At 48.5% G+C, this 24569-nt stretch overlaps 9 protein-coding genes and 1 non-coding gene across 10 annotated transcripts; 1 reads left to right on the top strand and 9 right to left on the bottom strand.

Moving 5' to 3' along the window:
• Window positions 1–2560: 2560 nt before the first annotated feature.
• GGI43DRAFT_279041 (uncharacterized protein) lies at window positions 2561–4846 on the bottom strand. The gene has a single exon (XM_083201199.1). It carries the CDS (start codon window positions 4603–4605, stop codon window positions 3163–3165), a length of 1443 nt encoding a protein of 480 aa, XP_083055320.1. The 5' UTR covers window positions 4606–4846; the 3' UTR covers window positions 2561–3162.
• Window positions 2591–3007, bottom strand: GGI43DRAFT_418645 (uncharacterized protein). The gene has a single exon (XM_083207570.1). The coding sequence runs from the start codon at window positions 2976–2978 to the stop codon at window positions 2616–2618; it is 363 nt and encodes a 120-aa protein (XP_083055321.1). The 5' UTR covers window positions 2979–3007; the 3' UTR covers window positions 2591–2615.
• On the bottom strand, window positions 4847–6275 carry GGI43DRAFT_279042 (uncharacterized protein). Its single transcript, XM_083201200.1, has one exon. It carries the CDS (start codon window positions 5946–5948, stop codon window positions 5088–5090), a length of 861 nt encoding a protein of 286 aa, XP_083055322.1. The 5' UTR covers window positions 5949–6275; the 3' UTR covers window positions 4847–5087.
• Window positions 5747–6980, bottom strand: GGI43DRAFT_418649 (uncharacterized protein). The gene has a single exon (XM_083207571.1). The coding sequence runs from the start codon at window positions 6652–6654 to the stop codon at window positions 6130–6132; it is 525 nt and encodes a 174-aa protein (XP_083055323.1). The 5' UTR covers window positions 6655–6980; the 3' UTR covers window positions 5747–6129.
• A 250-nt stretch (window positions 6981–7230) lies between these two features.
• On the bottom strand, window positions 7231–8788 carry GGI43DRAFT_388781 (bZIP transcription factor; the record flags this gene model as incomplete). Its single annotated transcript, XM_083204110.1, has 3 exons — window positions 7231–7744; window positions 8105–8472; window positions 8663–8788. 3 exons carry the CDS (start codon window positions 8786–8788, stop codon window positions 7231–7233), a joined length of 1008 nt encoding a protein of 335 aa, XP_083055324.1.
• Window positions 8789–11095: 2307 nt separating this feature from the next.
• On the top strand, window positions 11096–11178 carry GGI43DRAFT_t211. Its single transcript has one exon. It is a non-coding gene; the product is annotated as a tRNA-Glu (tRNA).
• A 465-nt stretch (window positions 11179–11643) lies between these two features.
• Window positions 11644–13704, bottom strand: GGI43DRAFT_279120 (CDP-alcohol phosphatidyltransferase-domain-containing protein). The gene is made up of 3 exons (XM_083201201.1): window positions 13224–13704; window positions 12976–13118; window positions 11644–12847 (listed from the first exon to the last, which is right to left on the bottom strand). Exons 1-3 carry the CDS (start codon window positions 13529–13531, stop codon window positions 12057–12059), a joined length of 1242 nt encoding a protein of 413 aa, XP_083055325.1. The 5' UTR covers window positions 13532–13704; the 3' UTR covers window positions 11644–12056.
• A 376-nt stretch (window positions 13705–14080) lies between these two features.
• On the bottom strand, window positions 14081–15991 carry GGI43DRAFT_418654 (nuclear transport factor 2 family protein). The gene is made up of 2 exons (XM_083207572.1): window positions 15213–15991; window positions 14081–15076 (listed from the first exon to the last, which is right to left on the bottom strand). The coding sequence occupies exons 1-2, from the start codon at window positions 15319–15321 to the stop codon at window positions 14796–14798; spliced, it is 390 nt and encodes a 129-aa protein (XP_083055326.1). The 5' UTR covers window positions 15322–15991; the 3' UTR covers window positions 14081–14795.
• Window positions 15992–16054: 63 nt separating this feature from the next.
• On the bottom strand, window positions 16055–18281 carry GGI43DRAFT_431940 (uncharacterized protein; the record flags this gene model as incomplete). The annotated part of the gene is made up of 1 exon (XM_083209493.1): window positions 16055–18281. One exon carries the CDS (start codon window positions 18279–18281, stop codon window positions 16479–16481), a length of 1803 nt encoding a protein of 600 aa, XP_083055327.1. The 3' UTR covers window positions 16055–16478.
• A 2116-nt stretch (window positions 18282–20397) lies between these two features.
• Window positions 20398–22977, bottom strand: GGI43DRAFT_279178 (SUR7/PalI family-domain-containing protein). Its single transcript, XM_083201202.1, has 3 exons — window positions 22636–22977; window positions 21107–22529; window positions 20398–21049 (listed from the first exon to the last, which is right to left on the bottom strand). Exons 1-3 carry the CDS (start codon window positions 22820–22822, stop codon window positions 20533–20535), a joined length of 2127 nt encoding a protein of 708 aa, XP_083055328.1. The 5' UTR covers window positions 22823–22977; the 3' UTR covers window positions 20398–20532.
• Window positions 22978–24569: the final 1592 nt, after the last annotated feature.

Below are 24569 nucleotides of genomic sequence, written 5' to 3' on the forward strand. Positions count from 1 at the left end.
TCTCCATCGTCACATGCTTTTGCTCTGCTGAGAACTGGTCGTTCGTTGCTGGTTTTGGAGTGACGAATTTTATTTTCTGGTTGGAAAGGGGAAGGGGTGGAGACTGTCTTTCTCCCGTATTCGTTTGCCAAGTTAATTGACAAGCTAGTGAGATATTTGTTCGATCATTCACGTCTGTTGATATTTTTGCCTCAATGGGTGATTAATCTGCTGCTCATAATTCTTTTCCTGGCTGGCTGAACGCCAGTCATTACTTTTCTCTTCCTTGCCCTTCCAAATCTATCGAGATATTGGTCATTCTCCTACCGATCGGCCGGAGCTTGGTCTTAATCATCCGCATATGTCGCATTTTCCATCATTCAATCAGATATATTGATTGTACAGCCTCGTTGAATACCCCATCATATCCTCAGCTCCATGGATTATTAGTATTATAATTATATCGGTTGGTCGGCCGCTGCTCGTTGCCCGGGATTCGATTCTCATACTTCGATTCTCTCACGCTTCTTATAATGCGGTTTCTTTACGATTCTATATGGCTCAGTGCTTTATACGACTTTATTCCTGTAACTCGATCCTTAAACTCGCCACTCACGAAGCATTTACCGTTCGATTCTTTACCTTCTTATAGCTCGATGCTCACGATTCGTTTCTTGATCTCGGGTCTCGTCCGCATCTCATGCTGGGTTGTATAAGATTCTTACGACTCGGTCCTTAAAGGTTGGTTCTTATACAGCACTTAAAGCTCGTTTTCGAAATTTGCTTCTTGTAACTTGATATTTGTAGCTCAGTACTTGAGCTTCGGTTCGTATGGTTCAGTTCCTGTATTTCTGCTCTTTACGTTCGTACGCGACTTGCAGTTCGATTCTTGCAGTTCGCTTCTTGTGCCTCGACGCTCTCCGATCTATTCATAGTGACTCCATTCGTACGACTTGGTGCTTTTGACTTGATTCTGATCACCTCCTACGTCTCAACCTCTGCATCCACCTTCACCTTCATCCCCGTATATATATATATATATATATATATATATTATCATATCGATCGACCGGTCGCCCACTCCTTGCACCGCGATGTGCTTGTAGTTTTCAGCTTATTGCTCGGTCTCTATAAGCTCGATTCCTACGCTTAGTAGTTACTGCTCGGTTCTTGCAGCCTGGTTCTTGTGGCGCGGGATCGTATACAATTCTTGCGGTTCCTTTCTTGTAATTTGGTTCTGATTCAATCTTGCAAAGCGGCTCGTGTACGATTCTTTCAACTCGATGCTCGTAATTCGATTCCATGCTCACAGCGGCGAGAGGAAGAGGTTAAAATACGCTCACGATAAAGTGGTGGGTAATCAACCTCCATAATTTCCATCTAAGAACGATGTTGATATTACCGGAAAAGGTTTTCTGGGTCTCAAAAGCATCCTGGCGTCTTTGTACAGGGTGTGTAAGGATGGGTTGTGAATAGTAGGATTTGAATAGGCAGAGAATTAGACTTGAAAGCTTTCAAAGAGCTGCATAATAGCGACGGCGATAGAAACTAGCGGTGTTGTCAATGCAAATAGATGTTTGAAGAACTGCTTTGATGCTCAGGGGCATCACGATTCGCACTCATGTTGAAGACAGGCGCGGTGGGTGGAAGACGGGATATATCATGCCAAGGGGTAGAGTGAGGGCTTTGGGAAGAACGTGTTGCTCAGAATAGAGATGGAAATTGTGTTCGTCTGCGGCGGGCAATTACATGTGGCAAAATACTGTCGGCCTTTGTTCTTTTTGTCGAGGATGGTTGAGGATATCTGGGCTGCACGTATCAAGAAATCCAATGCAGAGTTTCTGAAAGGTATTGGGAGTATCTACACAGTTTTGGGAGCTTTTTGAACCGTTGAATTGATCGATAATTCACTTTTTGGATAGATTGGAAGACTGTAAAGGATAGAGATGAACAAAGGGCTGCTATTCAAGGGGGGGATAGCCACTAACTTCAGCATAACGACAGCTGAACAGCAGCGAACAGCAGGTATAGAGCTATAATTTACTACACAAAGCACCTGAACAAGTCTATAGGCCTATTACATTGAAATAACCTAGGTATCTATGTAAATGTAATCAATACAGCTATAAGTAGTAGAGAATCATGGACAGCCGTATGTTTTTAGTCGTAGGTCCAACTTCAATTGCCCGAGTGGGCGCCAGATGCCTTATTGTTAGAGTAATTAAAGCCAGCATCTATAAAATTTTCTTTTTGTGTATGATATAGATATCATACTAACAGATGAAAGGACTGCGAGATATATCGATCTATGATTGGCACAGGATATGTCAGCTTTTGACTGTCAGATGTCAAAACGAGTCGGCCGACAAAGGCAAAGCCACGTTACTTCAAGTCAGCGATTTGTCTTGTAAATTCTGCCAAATGTACCAAGCAGAGCCCCACTAGACCGGAAATACGTTAAAATGTTCGAACTTGAGCGAGATGCCATCCATGGAGGGCAGTGGGGACATGCTACCATCTCTACTCTATACAAGCGGTTGACAGCGAATAGCTTACAGCTAGCATCTAGAAACATCATGTACGCACTAGGAGAAAGAGTCATAGACACGAATAAAGAATAAAGAAAATCAATTGCCCTATAAGAAAAGAATTAACATAACTAGCGTACACACATCCATTTGACCCATTATTACAAAAGTCTCCCAAACGATTGCGGATCCCAGAACAGCCAAGGAAATTAACCATCTCTGCCCAAAGAACAAAAAAAGAAAGGTCTCAAGAATAAAATCAAGCAAATGGTATTGAAAACAGTCTAGAACAAAAGGAAAGAAAAAACGTGGGTTAAGAACGGTCTTGAAGAACGGTATTACGAAGGAAAAGGGAAGAAGGAAAAAAGCCCCTATAACCGACAAGTGCCCAGAAGAAGACCCCAAGGAGACAGAGAGAAACGAAAAAACGACTCTATGAAAGTGCAGAAAACAATCTAAGCCGGTCCCCATGTTGGCCACCCACCCACCCGCATTAGCCATGGGGACGGCGAGGATAACCGCTTGAGCGCTGTGCCAAACGGCTCTTTGGGCACTTGTTTCTATCACACGTCAGTATAAGCAGAGATTGCGGTGCAAACGAAGGAGATTCCTCACCCGCCCAAATACAGTTTCCAATCTACTGAAGAAATTCTTTCTAATCTTCCAGCCTCGTAAGCGTCCGGTGCGTCACGCTGCCATAGTCCACCACCTCCTGAGCCGGCTGCCAATCCTCAGGCACAAACTCGGCGCATTTGAAGATGGCATCAAAGGCCTTTGGGTTTGGCGGATTGGGCCTGGACCTGGAAGTAGTAATAGACGAGCGCAAAGAAGAAGACAAAGGCCCTTCTCTCGCAGCAAAAGAAGAAGACAAAGGCCCCTCTCTCACAGCAAAGGAAGAAGGAAAAGAAGACGACGAAGTAGGAGAAAAACTCTTGGCCTTGTCTTCGCGGTGAAACATTTCAACCACGCACTTGGTTCCCATGTCCTCAAACATGATATGGCAGCCGTCTTCGCTGAGATCCGACGCAAAGGGGCCATGCGGCTCGAACCAGAGGACGCGATACCACAGCGAGTCCAGCGGGTGGTTGCCTGCTTTATCCTGTACAAAGTCGTACAACTGGCCCATGCGAAGACCCTTGTCCGGATGATTGGCGTTGAAGATGCAGAACTCGAGCTTCTCTTGCGATTTCGGATCATCTATATTCTTTGGCGAAAACTCTAAGGCGATAAAGTCTGGAACGGGGGGCTGCGTGACGAGCATCTTGCGCCAACTTGCGCCGGCTCGTGTGAAGCGCTCTCTATCCAGGAATACCTGAAGAGCCTCAACTTTTGAGATGTCGGGCTTGACGGATTCATACTTGTTGTAGCCGGTATCCAGTTTCCTCTTCAACTTGAGCCTGTTGTGCTTGGAAGTCCATCGCTGCTCGTAGAAAGATTCAGACCGGCGTGGGCAGCCGTAGAATTTGCCGCCGACAGGAAAGAAGCTGCTGCGAAAATGCCTAACCAGCAGCGAATTCAATACGGGATATACTTTGGCTGAATCTGAATCCTTCTCCCGCTTCGCCTGCGGATGGGTCTCGAGCGGCCGCGTCTCATCGGGGATGAAGAAGAGCTTTCGCTGCAAGAGAACCGATCCGTCAAAGACTTCCTTCCAGGTCTTGTTCACCCGCTGGACAGAGGTGAGAAGGGTGACCGCATCAATGTTGGCGAATACTTGTTCCAGAATCTCTGTAGAGGCCAGCGCTTTTTTTCTTGCGGCCCAAGGCTGGTCTGGACGAGTCAAATCCGGGCAAGACACATTGATGAGAGAGGCATCTTGGGTAAGCTTCACCAACACACCGAGGGGACGCACACGAGGAGGCATTCTAAAGCCACCGGGGAGAGGCCGCCAGGCGGGGTAGTAAATATCAGGTCCAGGATTGAACTTGGCAGCATTAATATGGTGATTATTAGGATACAGCACGGTAAGGGGATGTTTAAAGGATCGAATATAAAAGGAAGCTTCGTCGCGAGACGGGGTATAGAGAAGGAGAGGTACGGGAGGGTCAGGCCCTCCGTGATGGTTTTCTTCATCAACCTCATAGATGGTTTTCATCATCGTGAGAGTTGGAAGTTGGTGTTTATTAGTAGCTAGTGGTTGGTGGTTGGTGAGCAGTCTATGACAAAGTGAATGGGCTCTATCAAGGAAGGCAACGCTGAGAGACTCAGGCTAGGACTGAATAACGAAGAGAGAAATGAAAAAAAGGAGATGGATTCAAAAGGGAATAGACAAATGGGTAATTGCCCGAGGCCACCCTCTTATATATCCCTGGACCGGGCCTCTATACGTCTTTTTATCTGGCTCGACCCTTTCTTCCACGCCTTTCCGCCTCTCGCTGCTACCACTACCGTAGCACTCACCAATAGCACTGCTCGCTGCTCTGCACTACTTTTGGAATAATTCAAATGTACTTTTTGCTTGTTTTATTCCTTTTGCTAGTTTGAGACAATAATGGCCTGTTGTCGGGCTGAAGGCGGAGCCATCCAGCACCAGCTACGCGTCTCCATTGGCTCGAAACAAAGCTGTATAAGTGACTGGGCCTAAGCTGCTGTGCTTCTGCCATCCCCGTCGTATTTTGTGGCTTTTTTTTCCATTTGCTTCTTTGGTCTTCGCCATCTCTCTGTCTGTGCACAGCTGCAAGCTACCAGCCAGGTTATCAATCGGTCAAGGGAGGGAGGGAGGAGAAGCCGGTAGAGACATGGTAGTTTGATAGGCTCCCTTCGTCCAAGAGAAGCAAACATTTGCAGTATCCAATTGCTATTTTGCAAAGAATCCAGCACTGCATTACCACCATCGTCACTATTACACACCAACTTGGAATTATTATCATCACTTTGCCCCCTCTCCAATACGACATGGCGACCTGGCTGCTTGCTACTGGGCCAAACGAAAGCAAGAGCATGCAAGTATGTTGGAATTGAGCCATTCAAGCATTGTATCAACATATAGGCTATTATACTCCATAGATGGGCAAACTTTTCTATTGCTTGGGCCATTGGGCCTAAGCTCTTGTTCTTGCATTCAACCCGAATTAAATGCCTTAGCGAGGCAAAGAGAAGCAAGGCATGAACACGTGTCACGAGCAAAGCCCGCTGTTCATCATGCAAAAAAGGGCATATTTCTCGTTTCTGTGTAGGATTTGCAAAAAAAAGCAGGTGATTTTTGAGAATTGATTCAACTGCAATGCAAATGCAGATGCAAATCCAAAATCCAAAATCCAAAATCCAAAATGCAGACCGTAAATATTGCAATACAGCTAGATAACACGAATGCAACTGAATAATACTTGCTACATGAAATGCAACCAAGTACATGCGTGAGGAGGGGAAAAAAAACCCCGGCCAGAGCTTACCACCTCCCAAGATACAAAGATGCAATCTTACTGGGTAAACCTGGTACATGGCAATGCTACTGTCTCATTGCCCGTCTGCCTGTCTGCTTATACGTATATCCAAGCAGATGCCTATAAACCCTCTTCCCATTCTCGGACCACTCCATCCGTAACTCAAAACTTCAAAAGAGGAAATGGCACAAAAGTGGGTACTTTCAGGTGCGGCTGAACCCGTCCTGTCTTTGTGCTACTCAAAAACCAACTTTTCTCCCATGTCTTGTTTGCTCGTAATCATCCCTTGCCGTATCTTTTCTTTTCGCCTTTCTTTTGCTTTTTTTTTGTTCTTTTCGCCCGAGACAACTATTACGCCACTTCGGATGAGGGGCATTAGGTAGTTGTTCAAAAGCAGGCTGGGCAGGCAGACGTGGCAAACGCGCGTTGCTGCTGCTGCATTGCAGTTGCTTGCTGTATGTGTATGTAGGTGAACCTGGTTGGATGGTTAATGCAAGTCTCTCGTCTCGTACGAGTAAGGAGGAGAAAAGAGAGGAAAGGGAAAGGAAAAAAAAAAGGATCCAGGCCTGCATGCTGCATGGTAGCAGTACATGCTGCGCTCTGGGGCACTCCCTACATATATACAAAACATGATTGGTATCATGCAACAGAGAGAGAGCAAGAGAAAGGCATACAAATAATGCAATGCAGTGCTTCATACATGAATGTGGAGTCAATAACCACCACTCAGCACTTGCAGCAATAGGATAACCATTCGCAAACATATTTTGGTGGTGGTGCGTAGCAGCAGGATCCGGGGCAGATCGTCCCACCCCGGACACGCTCCGAGTCGCCCACTCCTGAGACTTGTACCACACACATTAGCCATACGGATTAGAGATACAATTGTGATTGTGATTGTGATTGTGAGTGCCTGAATCAACGAGTAAAATAAAAAACACAGCAGTGCATTGAGACCCAAAGCAACCCCGCAGATAGACGCCAAGTCGTAATGCAACATTAAAAACAAATCAAGCACAAGGTCATGACACCATTCGCTCTCGCTCTCTCTTTCGCCCCAACAAAACCAAAATAAAAAAAAAAAAAAAAAAAAAATCAGGCTCCCAAGCACACAATCTCTTTCTTCTCTTCCTCTCTTCTTCTCACATCTCCTCTCTTCTCTTCTCTTCTCTTCTCCCCAGCCCAAGCACACAAACAGCTCGTTTGTTGCATGTTTGTTGCATGTTCCAGGTAGGTATATCATCCGCTCCAGCTCTGGGGCCAGTTTCCCCTTCACGCCCTCTCTCTATTTGTCTTTTTTTTCTGCTTTTTCTTTCTTTCGTATTCTTTTTTTTTTTTTTTTACAAGAGATCGTCGGAGCCACTGGCAACGCTCTGTTCAATAGCGTGGATAATGTCGCCCTCGGAGAAAACTGGTCCTTGTCCGTCGCATTTGGCCAATTGCTTCATGCGCTCGGCTACTTGGCTGACATCAACCAGACCTCGCTTGTACAGAGGGTGGGCCAGGATGAAATCCCAGGCGGCTCCTGCGGCGAGCAGCCGGTGTCCGTCGTCAGAGGTAACAATCCGGTGTGAGGGGAACTTGTTGTTGTGGCCCTGGAGCACATTGGTGTAAAAGTCGGTGGGTGTGTATGTCATCGGCCCTGTTGTCAGAGGCTCTGGAGAGTGAGAGCCGTTATTCTGGTTCATGGCCGACGTGGCCCGGAGAATCTCATTCTCGGTCGACATCCTCTGAAGGTCTCGTCGGAGTCGCTCATTTTCGGTGGCAGCTTCTTTCTGAGCAGCCTCAAGGTTGGCGAGCTTGGACTCGAGATCTTTGACATGTCTTTCTTTTCGTTCGCGGAATGCTCGTTGGCTGTAAATTAAAGTAATGTCAGTTTAAGCTATACCATAGGCCCCCTCTTACTGGAAGGAAGAAAATGAATGAAACAACGAAAACAAGTGATAAATTCGCCGTCCATCCAAGATTGGTCTGCAAGTCTGGTTTTGTACAGACAATAAAAAAAAAAGAGCACAGAGAGAAATCATGGCAAATTAGGAAGGTAGGAGAAGGATTTAGCTACAGGCCCCGAAATTCACCATCCATGAAGCAGATCGATCTACTTTGGTAGTCCGATGCGACTCCAGGAAGCATTCCGGGGCGCCACAACAGCAAAATAGAAAAGGCAAAGATAAGGATTTTGGATTGGGCCAATAATAATGGGGAGGAACATACGCTGCACGGTTCTGAGCTTTTCTCCTCGACTGGGCTGGAGTCAACATATCCTCATCTTCGCTGCCACCTATGTCGGCGTTGGCCTCGATCTTGGTTCCCGATGCGCCATCAAGTCGCATGCTGCTGCTGCTTCCATTGATGCTGCCATTTGTTGACGGGGACTGCGCCAAGTGCTCCGAGACGTGCTGCTCTTGATGTTGCTGCTGCTGTTGTTGCTGTTGCTGCTGCGGTGGCACGGCAGCTCTCGGATGCTGGCCGAAGACGGGCGGCGACGGCGGGCTTGGATGAAAGGCCGACTGGTGGTGCTGGTGATGGCCGCCAAAGGACCCCGTGTAATCAAAAGTATTGAAGTGGTCTGCAAAGTTGTCCTGTAGAAATCAAACAAAGGTCGATTGTGTCAGCATCAGTCAAGCCTTTACACAGCGATTAATCATTCAAAGCCAGACGAGTTGTGATTAGTCTTCTCTCTCGTAATGCTCAAGTAAGGGAGCGCTAAGGCAAACAATCTGCGCTTTCGGGAGACGAGGTGGGGGACGCTGGGGGTTCACAAAAACCTACAGGCGGGGAGGTGTTGGTGAACTCGTCCGAGCCATTTGATTGGGAGTGCGAGGGCGTCAAAGGCATAAAAGACGCCGGGAACGCCTGGTGAGGGCCGGAAAAGGCGTACTGCGCTGCGAAATCCATGGTGTTGGTCTGTCTTTGAGGAGCGATGCTGCGATGGGAATATCCTGAGTTGGGTAGGTACTGTAATAATGGAGCAAGCCCGCCTGGCTTTTTTTCTTTTGTCCTAGGCGTGTACGGAGTTATGTACGGAATATGGCCGTCGCCCGGAATCGAGGACGGGGGGCTGAGGCGAGTTTTTGAGTTGGGCTTTGCTTTCGTCCACTCGTATATAATACCCTGGGGTTATGCGTATGGTATGGGTGAGAAATAGGAAAATGAAAGAGAGGGCCTTGTTTTTCCAAATCGGCGGTTTGGGCCTACGTGTTCGCGCTGTCCGGACCTTTTCCCAATGGCACTATCACGCGAGTATCATTAATAAGACGGACAGGCAAGCCAGTGAGTCTTAGCCAAGCGACAATTCCCGACCCAGAAAGAGAGAAAACTCAGGAGCAAGAATACGGCAGAAGACGAGAGACAAACTGCGGCTACGCTGCCTAGTGTTCCCACCGGCGAATCAAACGTCTTGGCCGGAGACTCGGCAGCTTCTTGAGGCCTGAGGGGGGCTTGTCCATGCCGCGAAGATGCTAGCACGCATTGCCAAATGAAGCCGTGGGGAGACAAGTCCCTTTTTTCCCCCATTGCTTAGGGATTACCGCGCGGTAGCAGCCACATGAGACCCCCATCCATGGCTGCAACTATCTATTGCCTCATGGGTGGGCAGCACAGTGCAGTGTTTGCTGCCAGGCATCTAGATGGTCCTCTCGGCCGTCGCGTTTGTGGCGCCAACACCCAACGCCGCCTTGGCTCCAGCGGCCAGACCGCCATTATTTGCTGCCTCTCTGCTCTGGCTCCAAGATTCCTCACCCCGACACACCCGCTGATGCCGCTAAGAATACTAACAACGGCGGACAGCTGCAAGTGGCTAGCTATCAAGCAAAAGAACGTGAGCCCTGTGCTGTGATGGCGACGAAGGGGGCGTGGCACAGGGGGGTCCCTTAGCGCTGTGAGAAACACGGCCTCAGCATACGGCAGTTGAACCCAGCATGGCTAAATTCGACATAAGTGCTGCACTTCTCCTCGTGCTGACTTGATGACTCGAACCCTCTAAGTTTTTTTTATTTTCGAAGGTTCCGCTCTTTTCTAGAAATAGAACATGGCCAGAAAGTTCTAGCTACAAAATCCAATTGCTTTGCCTTTGTTCCTGGAGCATTGCCTTTTTCTGGTCGAGGTTCGAACAAGTAGGAAGAAGATAGATGGGCATGAAGAGACGGTAGAAGGACAAGGAGTGTGATAAATCAAAATCAGAGCCAAGACACAAGACCAGATTCAAAACACCAGTAATCGCCGACTGGGTCAAATCCTTCCACATAGGCCAATGGATAGTGGAATAAAACCCGCGGTCAGGCTTACTTTCCGGATGGTCCCAATTTCCGTACGAATAGGCCGAGTATTACGGGAAATACTATTTCCATCGAATCACCACTCCCAAAACTCCTAAACACCGCCCCTTGCGCCCTCCACGGTGAACAGTAGGCAATTCATTTGTAAGTTGGCGTAGGACTGTCTCCACGTGCTGATGATCGCTGAGGGCATCGTTCTCACCACATGCAGCACCCAAAGTTCCTTGCGCCTTCAAAGGGCAAATATGCCGACTTACACCTCGGCCATATCCCCTGTGCGACTGGAACTCGTAGCAGTGGTAGGACCATCATATTAATAGTAGCATCATAGAGTTCCTGCTCAGAGATCCATCCTTCCGGATTCCGGAAACGGTAGGGCTGAAGGAAGCTTTCGAGGAGGGGCCCTTGTGACTCTTATTCTGAATCCTAGATTGCAGTTGATTGATTCATTGAGGAGACCTGCTGGTAGGGCAGAACGTTAGCAGTGTCAGCATTGACTAATAGTCGTCTATTCTAAGCTCCCACACTCCGCGCAGCTGGGACAGACCAAGTTCTTCACCAAAGCGGGGCCTAGCTTCTAGCAGATCAGCGCCAGGAACAGCATGACATGGATCACCCAGCTGCCTGTTGTAGTTTTGTATGGCGTCTTCTAAGGGGAGATCCGCCGTCGCAGGGCAACTTTGTAGGGGTAATCCAGCCAATACGATGCTGCAACTTGTAGATTGACTTGCATATCGGCATTTTGACTTCTTGAAGGAAGTGGACTACTGCGTAATGCTGTCTCGCGCTGTTTGCCCAAGCAAGTTCGTCAACCCCATGCAAGTCCCGCCCGAACGATAGGCGAAGTTTGGACATTAGCATTAGCCGAGGATCCGCGAAGTAGAAACTGTATGAGGAGAATTTGTCTACACCCTACCAATACAAGATATCCGATATGGTGTAGTGGCTAACATCGCTCGCTCTCATCGTTCGAGTGCCGAGCAGCCCTGGGTTCGATTCCCAGTATCGGAGACATGTATTTTTGCTGGCGTACCAGGTTTCTTTTTTTTGGATGTGATAATAATAGCCGTGATGTTGTAATTGTTTGTTGTAGTCGGAGAAATAGAGAGAGGGGAAGCATCATTTGCGTTTTGGATTGCGTCTTCATGCACAGGGAAGGAAGGAAGGAGCTGGATCTCCTAGTGCCTGCAGGATCGAGGTCCCGCTAAAGGACGGATAGGCCAGATCCCTCCACTGAGCTGACTCTTACCAGGTAGGCAATAAAGCTCAAGTAAATGAAGAATGAAGGGTCCAGATTGTTTATTCGAGTAGTATTCTTCTAAGCATATCACTCCTAAGTCCGAGGTATACAGATATACGTGCATGAAGTATCCTCGGGTTAAGACGACCTCTCACGCCATCAGTGCAGATAGCCTCAATTTTCCTATGCAGCCCAAGTGAGAGATTCGTTTCGATATACAAGCAGTAATTGCCGACTCAGTGATAAAACAAGTCTCTGTTTTCTTCAGAATATATTCTACTATCAATTGCTCTATCTAAATGGCATCTAACAAATAATAGTATCCGCGAAACGCCCAAAAAATCTATATAAGCTCGGGCGGGTGCCCTAATATCACATAATACCAACTTCGTGCTGAAAAGAAATGGCCATCGTCCATCGTCCCATCTAGGCCCTCGTCTGTTCAATGTATAAATCCGTCATCATATCACGTTACAAAAAATTTACTTTTTTCTCCTTTTTTTTAAATCTTCTCTATCCTTCACCGTCGTCGACTCGCCCAATTCGTTATCAACACATGAGCTTTTTCTTCTTCTTTTTAAAAAGAGAGATGGTGTCGCACTATACAACATACTCAAGTAGCGGTACTTGGGTAATACGGTGCATTCCCTTAGTGGCTCTTGATGCCATTGGGCTTCAGGACAGCCGCCTCGTGGTGAGGATGCTTGATAGTCAAGCACCAGATGTCGAGGTAGTCACAGATGGTAACAATGACATCCACGACAAAGCTTCCGTAGACGCCGAGCGCAGTGCCGAGCATCAGGAAAACAAAGGCAGTCTGGTACACGTCCTCGCCGAGAGAGCTGGGCCAGCCAAAACCGTACTGGCTCAGCAGAACCGGGCCGATCGAATCGAAAACGCCAAAGCCAATCAGCACGCCCAGGATATTCCAGTAGGGGAAGGGCATCTTGGTAAGGTGTGCAGTGATCATCTGCCCGACGCTGTAGGCGTTGACGAGGCCAGCGAACAGGGCAAAGGGAATCAAGTGGTGGTGCAGGATGTTTGGCTGCAGGTAGAGGTAGGTAACGATCAGGGCCCAGACGGCAAAGAAAGGCAAAAGGCCGAGAAGAGCGCCGCGTGATCGGTCGCCGCGAGCCCGTCGAGCACGAATGACGTTGACAGACGACTCCACAGTGTTGAGCACCAGGACAATTGTTCCCTGGACCATGTACCACTCGGTGAATGTGAGGTCGTAGATGAATTTGGGAATGCCCAGCGAGGCGGGGATACCAATGGCGCCGAGGGCACTCTGCTGCCAGATGTGAGCGCCTCCCATGAAGCCCGTCAGGGCAAAGACAGAGGCAACGATGAGCACGCCTTCAACAGGGCCATTGACGATGCCGAGAGTGAGAGTCTTGGTGTGGTATTCGTCCCAGGTCTGGACATAAAAAGTGAGAAGAGCTGGCAATTCCAATTAGCATTCCTAGTTTTACTCTTCATATCGTCTTCTATGCACGATTCCCCATATAAGAAGTGGGTGGGACGATGGAGGGGAAGTGGGGGAGAAGCAAAAATTGAGGAAGCCTTACAAGCAAACAGAGTAGCTACCGTCTTCCAGCCTTGGCCCATGTTCTGGGATGCGGCAAAAAGGAGGACCTCGAGAGACGTGTTGAGAGCATCGACACCGTGATCGAAGAGTTCGCCGAGGGGTCCGGACTGCTTGGTTCGTCGTCTGCAGAAATTCGTCCCAGAATTAGCTCTTGATGCCATTCGAGCTCCAATCTCCTCAATTCACAGAAAACAACGCGTGGAGACACCGGAGAAGACAAGTACTTACGCTTGGGCACCGTCAACAGCGTCAAAAGTCTGGTAGAGCAACAATCCGATGGCCCAGCTGTAGTACACCCAGCTTGGGCAGTCCTGATCCAGCGTAGGGTTGTACCACAGCATAGTCAAGAAGTTGATGACGACGAACATGAATCCCGTCAGGGTAATCAGGTTCGGGGCCATACTCATCGGGAAGCAATGGATGACGAAGTTGGTGTAGAAGGGCTTGAGAATATATTTCGAAACCAGCGACCGATCCACGGCAGAGTACTTGTACTCTTTCAAGGCCGGGAGGTTGTGCTGCCGCACGTAGACCATCTTGTCTTGTTTTCTTTTTCTCGCTGTATGTGTCGATTTATTGTCGGGTTCTCAATGCCGTCGCAATGCCCGTCGGAGCGTGTTTTCGTAGGATCTCGTTTCGGTTGGGTGTCAAGATCGTATCGGCCTGGGTCAAAGGATTGGCGTGTGGTATTTTCCCTCGCCGCAAAAAAAAACCAATTAACACAGAATGCAAAAACAGGCCCAGCGCCGTGAATGAAAGGAGGTGACACGAGAGTGAGAGAAGCTGCTCGCGAGGAAACAAAACAAGGCTAGGAAGGGCCTCCTTTGTTGGTAGCGTGTCGTGTTATTAATTTAATTTAGTATGAAGTAATGGCTGCGACCAGATGGCTGTCACGAGGAATTTTCGGCCACACAAAAGCGAAGGACTGACATCAACTGCCGCCATTTGCGCCCTAGTCAGTTCTGGGACGGCCAAAGAGGGACTAGCGCCAAGAGCAAGCTGGGGAGACCTAACAATATGTGTACACTTGTTACGCCAACTCTCGCCAAATCCCACCGCTTTTGACAATAGATATGTAAATGAATCTTAATCAGTTTCCAGTTGTAGTAATTGGCCAATCTCCTGGATATTGGCTAAATTTTAATATTTAAGCTTAACTCTGATGTTTGCACACAGTGAAGGCGCTCCCACATCCTTTTGCCTAAATTCAGGTGTAATATTTTGTTACTGTTTCCAGCATGTTGCAATTCTCGTATACCAAACCACAAAACATTCGTCGTAGGTACCTAGGAAAGTATTATTCTGCTCTAGATAACATTATATAGATATTTTTCATTGCCTTTGAATATAACCCACGTGTACATCGCTTATCATAGAGAATTTTTGACTCTTCGTCGCTCACCGCGCCATTGCTCATCACTCTCCATCCAATCGTGGCGAACATGCAGTCGACTAAACGTTCAGTGATGGAGAAACCAGTGAGCAGTACAGGTCGACATGGAAGAGCTTTAAAGTGAATATATTCAGACAGAACAAGTCTGTATGTGTATGCATGTATGTATGTATGAACCCGGCCTACGTTGAAAGGCCCGGCGGCATGAGCATCTACTAGGTAGATTTCGCCCTCATGGCCCTGGAGATGCCATTCACGGCTTCTTCCCCAAGACGTAAATCCGGTCTGCCATCTCTTCTCTTGGCTACCCCCCTCTTCTCGTAGCTCTCATAGATGGGTAGCTTCTCCTTTCCTTCGCTGTCAATAGCAGCGCTTAAAATTCTTCTCATCCCTCTCCATCAGCTGCTTCACCCCTTCTGCGCAATATGAAAATAGTCCTTCTGTTCCACAATATAGCCATCCCTCCAGCTCAACAACGACACCCCCCTCATCACCACCTTGTCTCCCCTCACCGTTCCCAGCGCCGTCGACGGTAGTCTCGCCGTCCACTTCACGTCACACTCCCAAATAGTCAAATCAGGCGTCCCAGTGACACACCGAGTGACAAACTCCACATTCTCGTTGTACTCGATCAAATCGGAATAGAATGCTCGAATCCACGTCTTGTCGACTCCCACCAGCCCAAACACTGTTTTTATAGGGAAACGACATATGATTAGCTTAATCTTGTAATATATTAAAAATGTATCACCGCTTAGCCGCCGTCGGTCGTCTTGCGTAAGACAGACGATAAGCGGGGGCAACAAACTCCCACAAAAACTCACAATGGGCCGAGAATCTGGCGTCGTCGGCATACAACTCCAGAATGGCTTCCAGATCCAGGGTATTATAAGTCGACTCCAGGATCGCCATGACGCCAGCAGCGGCTGCCATGATGCTTCTACCACTACCACTACGGAGAGAGAGAGAGAGACGTTCCTTTTTGGTTGGTTGTGTGTGTGTGTTTCATACCAGCTTAGCTCCCTCGCCACAAAGCGGGAAGTCATGTATTCTTTATATCGTCCATTTTTTTAACATGGGCGCCATCACCTCCATGCTCCATGCTCATCACACAATGTCATGCACGAAATACAAAAGGTCATTTAACCATGTACATTCGTACAAGACTCCATAACCCCATTCTTACTTGACTTTTTTTCTTCTTTTGATGCTCAGGCCCTCTATCTTATCTTAGGGTCAATGCAATATAACATAATCGGGCGCACCTTTGGAATCAATCTGGGCCACACAGCCCCCATTGGCCTGCTGCCCGTCAGCCCTATCCTGGACGCTTTGTTTTTGGACCCCCATTTTCCCCCGGACTTCCGGGTCGCCAAGTTCACGCAGCGCTCTATAAAATGCGATGTTATTCTTGTCTTTTTTGAAAGAATTTCACGGCTGCGTGAACTGCGATTACGATGATTTTTTTAACCCAAAAATCAATCAGGTACCTACCTAGATAGACTCAGAAATGCTCGCCGTGAGTAGCCATGGCTGTATGTATATTGTGCCCGAGCAAGTATTCTTTAGCAGCAGCAGCAGCACTTATCTTAAAGAGATGTACACCTTTTTCTCATTTTGGTAATATACATTCATCTAATGTGGAAAGGCTGGGAATTAGGAGCAAAATACGTCAGTAGCCGGCGTATCGGTGCCGCTAGGCATCACGATCGACCTGTCGGCAGCTTTCCGACTCCTCTCCTTGCTAGTCCAACAACTATCGCCATAGATTACTGTAGAAACAAGTGGACAGAGAAATAGGCCTAACCAAGTATCGCGACAGCTCTGTGATATATTACTAATTAGCCGTCCTAAAAATTCATGTTCCAGCATCTCTGTGATATAGGCTGATCAAGTCTTCAGCATGCGTCTCTCTCTCATCTTCAAGGCCGATATTCAGTCTGCTCAATTCATCCAACCGTCCACCTGCCATTACCTACTAAGCATTAAACTAATCCTCTTGCTCCCCATTACCGCATTACCCATAAGTATTCATATCTATTGGCCATTTTCATAATTTCCATTTTCGTTCGATTTTCCTCTTCACGGTATCAATTAGCTCGGCTTAGAACTTCTCCCAAGAGTGCGAGGTGGTCATTCACAATACTGTTCTCACTAGACTCCGATGGCATATTTTTCATAGATGCCTCGTCACTTTCTTCACAAGTAGAGCTTGTCTTTGAGGGACGCCCGTCGCCAACGGCACCATAAATATTCTTTGGCTTTGGTGGGTAGGTGGGTTCAACGATAGGCTTTGGAAGTGGATAAGCGTCTCCAAGCAAGCCAGTTGCCGCGTACCATTTGATATGCAGCTGTCTAGTTCGCTCTCGTAACTCAGCCTCGGTCAGCCAGGCCGGATGTCCCATACACTGAGGAAACATGGGGGTGGTCAGCTCGCGGGGTTCTTTTTTGTAGTGATCAGACCAACTCTCGAATAGAGAAGATGTGGCTGTAGCCTGTGGAGTGAAAGAGTCAATCGAGTTGAAATAGGCGTCCTTTTGAGTATCGGAATAGTATAACCCCTCTCCATCTCCATTACCATTGGCTTGGTAGGGCCACTTGGATGGCACACTAGGGTATTGCAGCTCATCTGGATCGAGAGAATCTTCAAAGTCGGAATAGCCAGGATAATAGTGTAGAGGATCTATAGGAAGAGCCGAATTTTCTGTAACTTTATCTCTAGTTCGATTGTATGTTAGCGTGGGTCCGAGAGCATCGGTATTCGACACTTCGGGCCATGGGATAAATTCTTCATCTTGTTCAATGTAATCTTGAGTAGTCGCTGGAGTTTCAGTGAGTTTGTGCAACGAGTCAATGAAAAGATAGTCATTTTCTTCTTGAGCTTGGGCGATGCTATCTTGAGAATCTGTTGGATTGGTGCCGAGCACCTTGAATATCGACTCGAATGTCGAAGGGCGATATTGGCGTTGACCGGGCGGGCCCGCAGTCAATGGCTTAGGGGCACCGAGGCTCGAGGCGAGGCTCATGGATGCTGAAAGATGGAGGTCCGAGCTGTCACTTTGGATAGACGGAGTCGAAAGCCGAGACGATGATACAACGATATTGTAATCGGCGTTTGCTTCCGTTTCCGATATTGATACTCGAGGATAATTCAGAGATTTTGGGAAGCGAAAGGTGGCAGGATCCGAGAAAGCGTGCCGCGATCTCATGTGTGGCGGTAAATATTCACGCAGGGGAGCGCTTCCTCCAATAGGGCTCACATTACGATAGATGGATGGTGTATCCAGTCTAGATGGTATATTCAATGCGTTGTTCACTCTTGGCTTTGACCCCCGAAGAAGCGCCTTCTGAGCGCTCTTTTGGTTCGGGTTCGGGTACGAGGCCAAGTTTTGGAGAGATTTGGTGGTCATTTTCGCGAGGGCATTGGTTACGGTGCTGTCCTCATCATCACTGGAGTTTGCATCGACCGCGATGCCTTTGCCCTTGGCGTCAAACATGGGAGCGGACGACTGTCCGCTCATGGATAACGACATTCTGGGCGCTTGATCCTGAGCATTCACGGGGCTGACAGCGCGATCATAGTTCTGCTGCAGAGGCTCGTAGGAGATTTGTCGATCCGGGGGAACCTGAGTCTGGGCAAGATTTTCACTCATATAGAGTCTATGCAATGCATCAGGCTGGTGTCTAGGGAGAGGAGGGTTGGTGAATTTCAGGCTATCAAAATCCGATGTCGCCTTGAGCAAACGGCCACGACGAGCAGGGGGCTGGAGCCGCTGAGAAGAGCTGGGATTGTAGATGGTTCCCGCCGTCGTATAGGTTGTTAACGAGGGTACAGAGCCAGACGCCACAGGAGATTGGAAAGGCAGAGTTAGGGAAGAAGAGTCGTTGTCCATTGTTGGATACAGCGTGGTTCCTGTCTTTCTTCTCAGTCGGATGGTTGCCACCTGGCGAGAGAGAATTTGAACTGTGATAAGAATGACAATCTGCAGGAAGGTTCATGTCAGTAATGAAGCGAACCAAGCGAGAAAAGAAAGAGAAAGGAAAAGAGACTGAGAGCGGCCGTTTACATATCCCTGGGAAATAAGAAACACGAAACATAGAAGAGAAGAGAAAAATGAAAGGGGTGAAGTCGGATATTACAATTCAACGTTGAAGCCAAAGAGGATAGTCAGATCCAAGCAGTGGCTAAATGAATTGATGCGTCAAGCGGGCATGTGGATGCCAAAAGAGTCTTCTCCAAGATGCGGCTCTGTGATAGTGAAAGTTTCCCAATGAATCAACAACCACGATCCAGTGAGGCGAAGCGCAAGAGGAAGTTGGCAGTGTGCAGAAAATACGGAAGAGAGGCAACGATGGAAGAGAGACAGAAAGGGTGAGGGGGATAAGGGTATAAAGAGCGAGTAGGCTAGGGCAGAGAGGGGGGGTGCAAGAAAAGTGGGAGAATTAAATAGAAAAGCGTTGGGGCACAACCAGTTGGGTAGTTCCTTCCTCAGATACTATCGTAGGTGATTGCTGATAAGATTGATAAGATGGGAAAGGAGGAGGTATAAGTGACATTAGGAAGACTTGAGGAAGACTTCTTACCGTTTGAATGTCCAAGGAGACGAGATTTAATAGCCAAACGATTATACAAACGGCCACGGAGAAGGCGGTGGAAAGCATTATGAAGAAAGAAAGAAGAAAGAAACGGTATATGCGCCGAAAATGATGCAGAATACTGGAAAAACGGAAGACGGGTGCCTCCAAACCAAAAAGTGAGGCCAAAGTGAAGTGAGCAGAGCCAAGAGGCTATCAAGGTTCGATGAGAGTGGCTACGTGAAAGCCAATTAACATTATAAAACAAAGGTAATAGGATACTTCTACAGCCGCTCTGAGTGCCGTCTATAGTTTGTGTGGATATTAGCGGCTAAGCTAGCTCATTCGACGTCTTTTCGCTATGAAGCTATCGTCAGTGAATCATTTTTGACTTCAAAACTAAAACCAAGAGTCTGCTAGTTATTGAACCGCGCAAGCTTAATTAACAGCAAAAGTTTTTTGTCCAAGAGACTTGGGAGTACATACGCTCAACAAATAATTCGATTAAAAGGATAAGAAAAAAGGAAAAGAAAAGAAAAAGTTTAACTGGCGTCACCCTCTCCGCTCACAAACTGTATTGACGGTAGGTGAAGATGACGATGTCTATGGCGCTGGTGATGGTCGATATAATAATCGCATTCTTCTAATTGACGATTTTTGAAGACAGATTCTGGCGGCAGATAAATAGACTATCCTGTTCTACATGGACTCTAAATACTGCTTGGGTCTCCGAATCTACAATCATGTTCACCTCTGCGTCTCTAATTTCTTTGACGCAGCACTGCATTTTGTTCACATTGATATATTGTTCACCTATTGTCTTCATCTGTTCGCTATCCTATAGCTGCATGTACTATGTAACATTTCCTTGGCCAATGGTTTTTTTTTATAAAAAAAAAAAAAAAAAAAAAAGAACAAGAAAACAAAGGCTCAATAAAGTCTTGATACTTTTCAATTCATTCCTAGTATTCCTCCCTGGGTATGATCAAGATGCGCTTCCCGAATTGTCAGACTTTAAAAAAGAAAAAGGGTTAAAAAAAAAAAAAAAGACAAAGCCCCCGCATCAAAGATAGCCAAATCGTCCTCACAAAAGTGTTATCTATTAATCTCAAGCGTCGAATCCTTCACGTCCCATAAGAGGTATCGTTCGTCGCAATATCGTAAAGAAGAAGAAGAATGCACTCGTCGCTCACTCTCCAGATCGAGAGGGCTATCGCAGTGCACAAGATAGAAGTAAGACACGTAGTAAAATGAAAAATTGTGCCGAAAGCAGTGTATATCCTGAGGCGCGAGCGCCATACAGTATGACAAGCTGTGGATTAGATCAAGGCCAAAAGTTGCTGTCGTAGGTTGAAGAAGAAAAGGGTCGACATTAAATTTCCAAAGGCTGATTTAAACTATGTGGAGGAAGAGAATGTGGAAAGGTTAAAAAAAGGAGAGAGAAGAAATGCAACGGCAGTGGCCCATCAGCTCGACCCTTATAAATCCGGCTGAGCTCAAGCCTTCAAAGCAAGCAAAGATATTCGGGGAAAGGGGGGTATTGAGCAATGACACATGCCAGAACTACACCTAGCGGCCCGGATACGCGCTGTCAGGGGTCATGCCTGGTAATCTTCGTTTTCCTGCGGCTGCCGATCGGCCCCCGGGAAGCTTAAAGTCAGGATTATCTAGAAGCATGTCTTGACGCTGCTGTAATGGCCTGCGCGCCGGCATTGGGGGTGGATTCCATTGCGGGTTAATGCCACGCTGTGAAATAGACGTAAAGTTAGAATGCTCTGACTCTGCGGGACTGCGGGTTCCGCCACCAGCAGCTCGCATCTCCTCGTAGTCGACTTCTGTAGTTGGTTGAATTCGTAGCGGCGGTGGTGACCGACGACCTGGAGGAGTATGCGCGGTCTGGTCAAACCGTGGATCAACATCTTCGTAGTAATTGCCAGGGCCCTTGGCGTTGGCTACCGGAGCAGTGGTGCCAGAGAGATCAGGCGTAGGTCCTCGGCGTGTCCCTGCGAGAGGTGCCAGAGGTGCCACGTGAGGCGAGCTTCTCCCCTTCTCTTGATTCCATGCGGCTCGCTGTGCAATGTTTTGCCTAAGACTCGTTAGTAAATCTGATTTAATGTCAAGAGCATCAAGTGATGGCGCATACTCGTCTTGAGAATATCTGCTTGCTTCGCTAGCAAACGTCTCTCTCCGTGGGGATGAAAGCTTCTTGCCCTGCTGGAGATTCACCATCCCAGCGACGTCCGTATCGCTATCCCTGAGGTTACCAGCAACCGGTGTTGCGTCCATCTCGATCGCCTGTCCTGATGATGAAATAGCAGACTCAGTCGGTTCAGGAAGCGGTGGGGGGGATTCTGCCCTGGGCAATTCGGAATCCGGCCGATACGGCATAAATCTGTTGCTATTGCTGTTGTCGCTGGCGCTGGCGCTGCGACTCGGTGCCGGATAATTTACTGAAGGATCAGACTGTGCCTGTTGGGACCCAGCATAAAGGCCTTGTTCGTCGACGTAGCCCTGCTGTTGCTGTGGCAGCCTGTTATATTGGCTAACCATGTTGTCGTTGGAGTAATTCATAGGTGGAGGACTGCGTGTGACTCCGTCTCTGGACATGTTATAATAGCCACCGCGAGACTGCGGTCCATAACCTCCTCCTCCTCCTCCGCGACCACCACGGGGGCCGTATCCACCTCGGCCGGGAGGGCCATAGCCACCGCCGCGTCCTCTCATGGGGGGACCGTAGCCGCCACGGCCACCACGGCCACCGCGATATCCATTAGAGGGGTCGGTTGCCTGTCTGGTGGGGCCGCGATTCATACGGTCATAAGGCTGTCCAGCCGCTGCTCCGTAGGCATTATTAGGATAGTTGCCATATGGGTCCTGCGATTGAGACCTCTGCGGCCCGTTATATGGGCCGCCAAAGTCACTGCCTGGTACCACGGCCATGTCAGCGGCCATGGGCTGCATCCCATTGTTCGACCTCTCAGACGTAGTTCGCTGTGTCAGAGGAATGTGCTCGTCGCTGATCTGGTCGTCCCGCTGAGACTCATACGTGGCGAATGCAGGCAGAGTGTCTTGCGTGCCACTTCCGCCGCTAATGGTTGGCACGGTGGGCTGGGTTGTCATGACAAAGGTAGATTTGGGCTCCTCTTCCTCTCGGTTATAGAAGTTTTGAGCATTCATCTCTGCATTCTCTGCGATCCTCCTCCTTTGATCTTTTCGACTGATCAGAGTGCGTCGCATAGCACATGAGACGAGTAAGCTCAGGAAAACCAAGGCCGTGGCCGCGATGACGATGTAGGTGCCCCATGCCAGGTGAGGAATGAAGAGCAAGACATCGATGACAAAAGTGGCAAGACAGACGAGGAAAGTGATGAGGTTGAAAATAAGAAAGGCGAGCAGATACTTTGCCGAGTGGGAAGCGGCGCGGAAGTGGGAAGCAACAGCCATGAAAAACATGACTAGCGTGAGGAATGCGGCCACGGGGTGAAGAATCAGGATTGTAGAGAGCGTATGGCGAACACCGCTGGGCAGGTCGAAATCCTGAGACCTTTGATTGGCGATCACGCTACCTGTAATGTTGTATGTAATTGTTAGCCATTGTGCCGGGTAAAGCCTGCTGATGATGGACAGGCAGATAGGAGAAGAGGAGGGAGGAGGGAGAAGCTTGATTCTCACCAATATCGTAGCCGATGCCAACGCTGCTACAGCCCGAGGGCTTGCAGAAGCCAAAGACGCCAAACTGAACATTGTTGAAGCTGCCGAGTGGAATAGCCGAAATGATGGGTGCCGATATCACGGAGAGGAGCAGCAAAGCAAAGGCAATCCCAAGCAGCACTGACAAGGGCGTCGCCGGTCGCAGCATGCTGACGGTGGACAGAGTGTGCCCAGCAACAGCAGACGTCGACTAGGCGACGCGAAATAAGAGCGGATCAAGCTTTAGGAGCCAGCGAGAAGATGGAAGATGGCGAATCGATTTGAGCGGTGGAGAGTTTGCTGTCAAGCTAAGAAAATCCAAAAGAGAGTGTAGCGAGGAATATTAGAATAGATGGTGTCGTCGTTGTAGTCGTCGTCTAGGAGTCCCCTGTTGATCCTGGCTACCAGGTACGGAGAATTGTCGCATGCACTGGTATTGTGCGCGAACTGGTTGAACGAATGAATGGCGCCCAAAATGCGTTACGGTGCTGTTATTCTCATGATCCTCCACATAATCCAAAGCAGCTTCGGGAGATGGCAAAGGGCGACGGTTTCGACGGATTGTAAACAGAGAAGCAAAGAAAGCCGCCCTACGTGAAGGAGTGAAACAGGGTCACCGGCAGTAGCAACAGCGAAACGAGCTGGGGAGGGCAGAAAAAATGACTGCCCGGATACTGCTGTTTGCTCCAGGTGGGCCCGCCGTCTGGGTGAAATTTGGAGGTCTTCGGCAAACAGCAACACAAAAAAAAACAGAGCAGAGCAGAGCGTTGGAAGGGGGGGAGGATGGAAATTTGGTGATGATCCTGGAGGCGGGTGGAGAGAAGCGCTGCACTGTCTCGCTCGCTCCCACAGGCGCGTTGGAGGCTAAACGTTGTAGATGGATGCAGCGCTAAGGTGCCTGTCTCATAGCGCAGTCTAGCGCATCTCAGCCAACCAGAGCCCCCCACACGAAGCCCCGAACTGGGACAGACGAGCGAATCCACAGCGCCGTTCGCGGGCTGCTAGGCCTCAGACGAGCATAGCGCTGACCCTCATGGCGCAGGGCGGGCGAGTGGGATGTAGCGAAGCACGCAATTTAGCAGGCGCGGTACACGGGCAATACACGTATGTCACAGGCACAGAGACAGGCACAGGCACAGACTCGCCACGGGCCAGAGTCGATGATCCCGACCAACATGCATGGACGGAAATGAAATTTGAGTTTGGAAGGCTCAAATCTTGCGTGCGCCCAATTGTGATACGAGGGCACATGATCCCGTATAACCAGAGGCTTTTCAATGACGAGAATTCTAATTTTTTTATTTGTGCTAATACGATGACAATGCTGGGTGCACAGAACTCGGTCGTCGCATGAACATTTGCTGTGGCAGTAATATTACGCGTTCCTGGTCCCCTGTAATTTGCTGGGCTCTCCAGGTACACCAGGTGCACTATTAAACGTCGGGTATCACAAACCCGCTCAAGCTGCTGCTCGCTACCTCAGTGGGTTCTAAAATTGCCTTGTGCTGCAATCAATTGTTGATACTTGATTACTTGATACTGTATGTAGTATCTCCGACCCGCATTTTGCTATACATACATGTCCGTCCTCATCAGCGCCACGCAGATTTTCCCCATGCTGAGCTCCTTGCTAAGATGTCGCCTGGTGGCTTTCGTTGGGGCCGCACTATTGAAATGATGCGCTGCAAGTCATCGGCTAATGCTAGCACTTAGGTACGAGTACGACCAACATTCGGTTAAGCATGCCGTCCAAAGTCTACTATAAGAGAAAGGGGAGAGGGTAAGGGCCCTTTAGATAAAGACGGTTCCTCTGCTCTAGCTTGCCCGCTTCGAGCAGGTCGGTTGGCCGTGAAATGAGTAGCGACGGGCTTTTGGTGTGCTTCCAGATCAATTAGCAGCATATTCTTCCGGCATGC

This window comes from Trichoderma evansii (assembly GCF_050947405.1).
Source record: "Trichoderma evansii strain SZMC 28006 chromosome Unknown GGI43scaffold_38, whole genome shotgun sequence".
Taxonomy (NCBI): Eukaryota; Fungi; Ascomycota; class Sordariomycetes; order Hypocreales; family Hypocreaceae; genus Trichoderma; species Trichoderma evansii.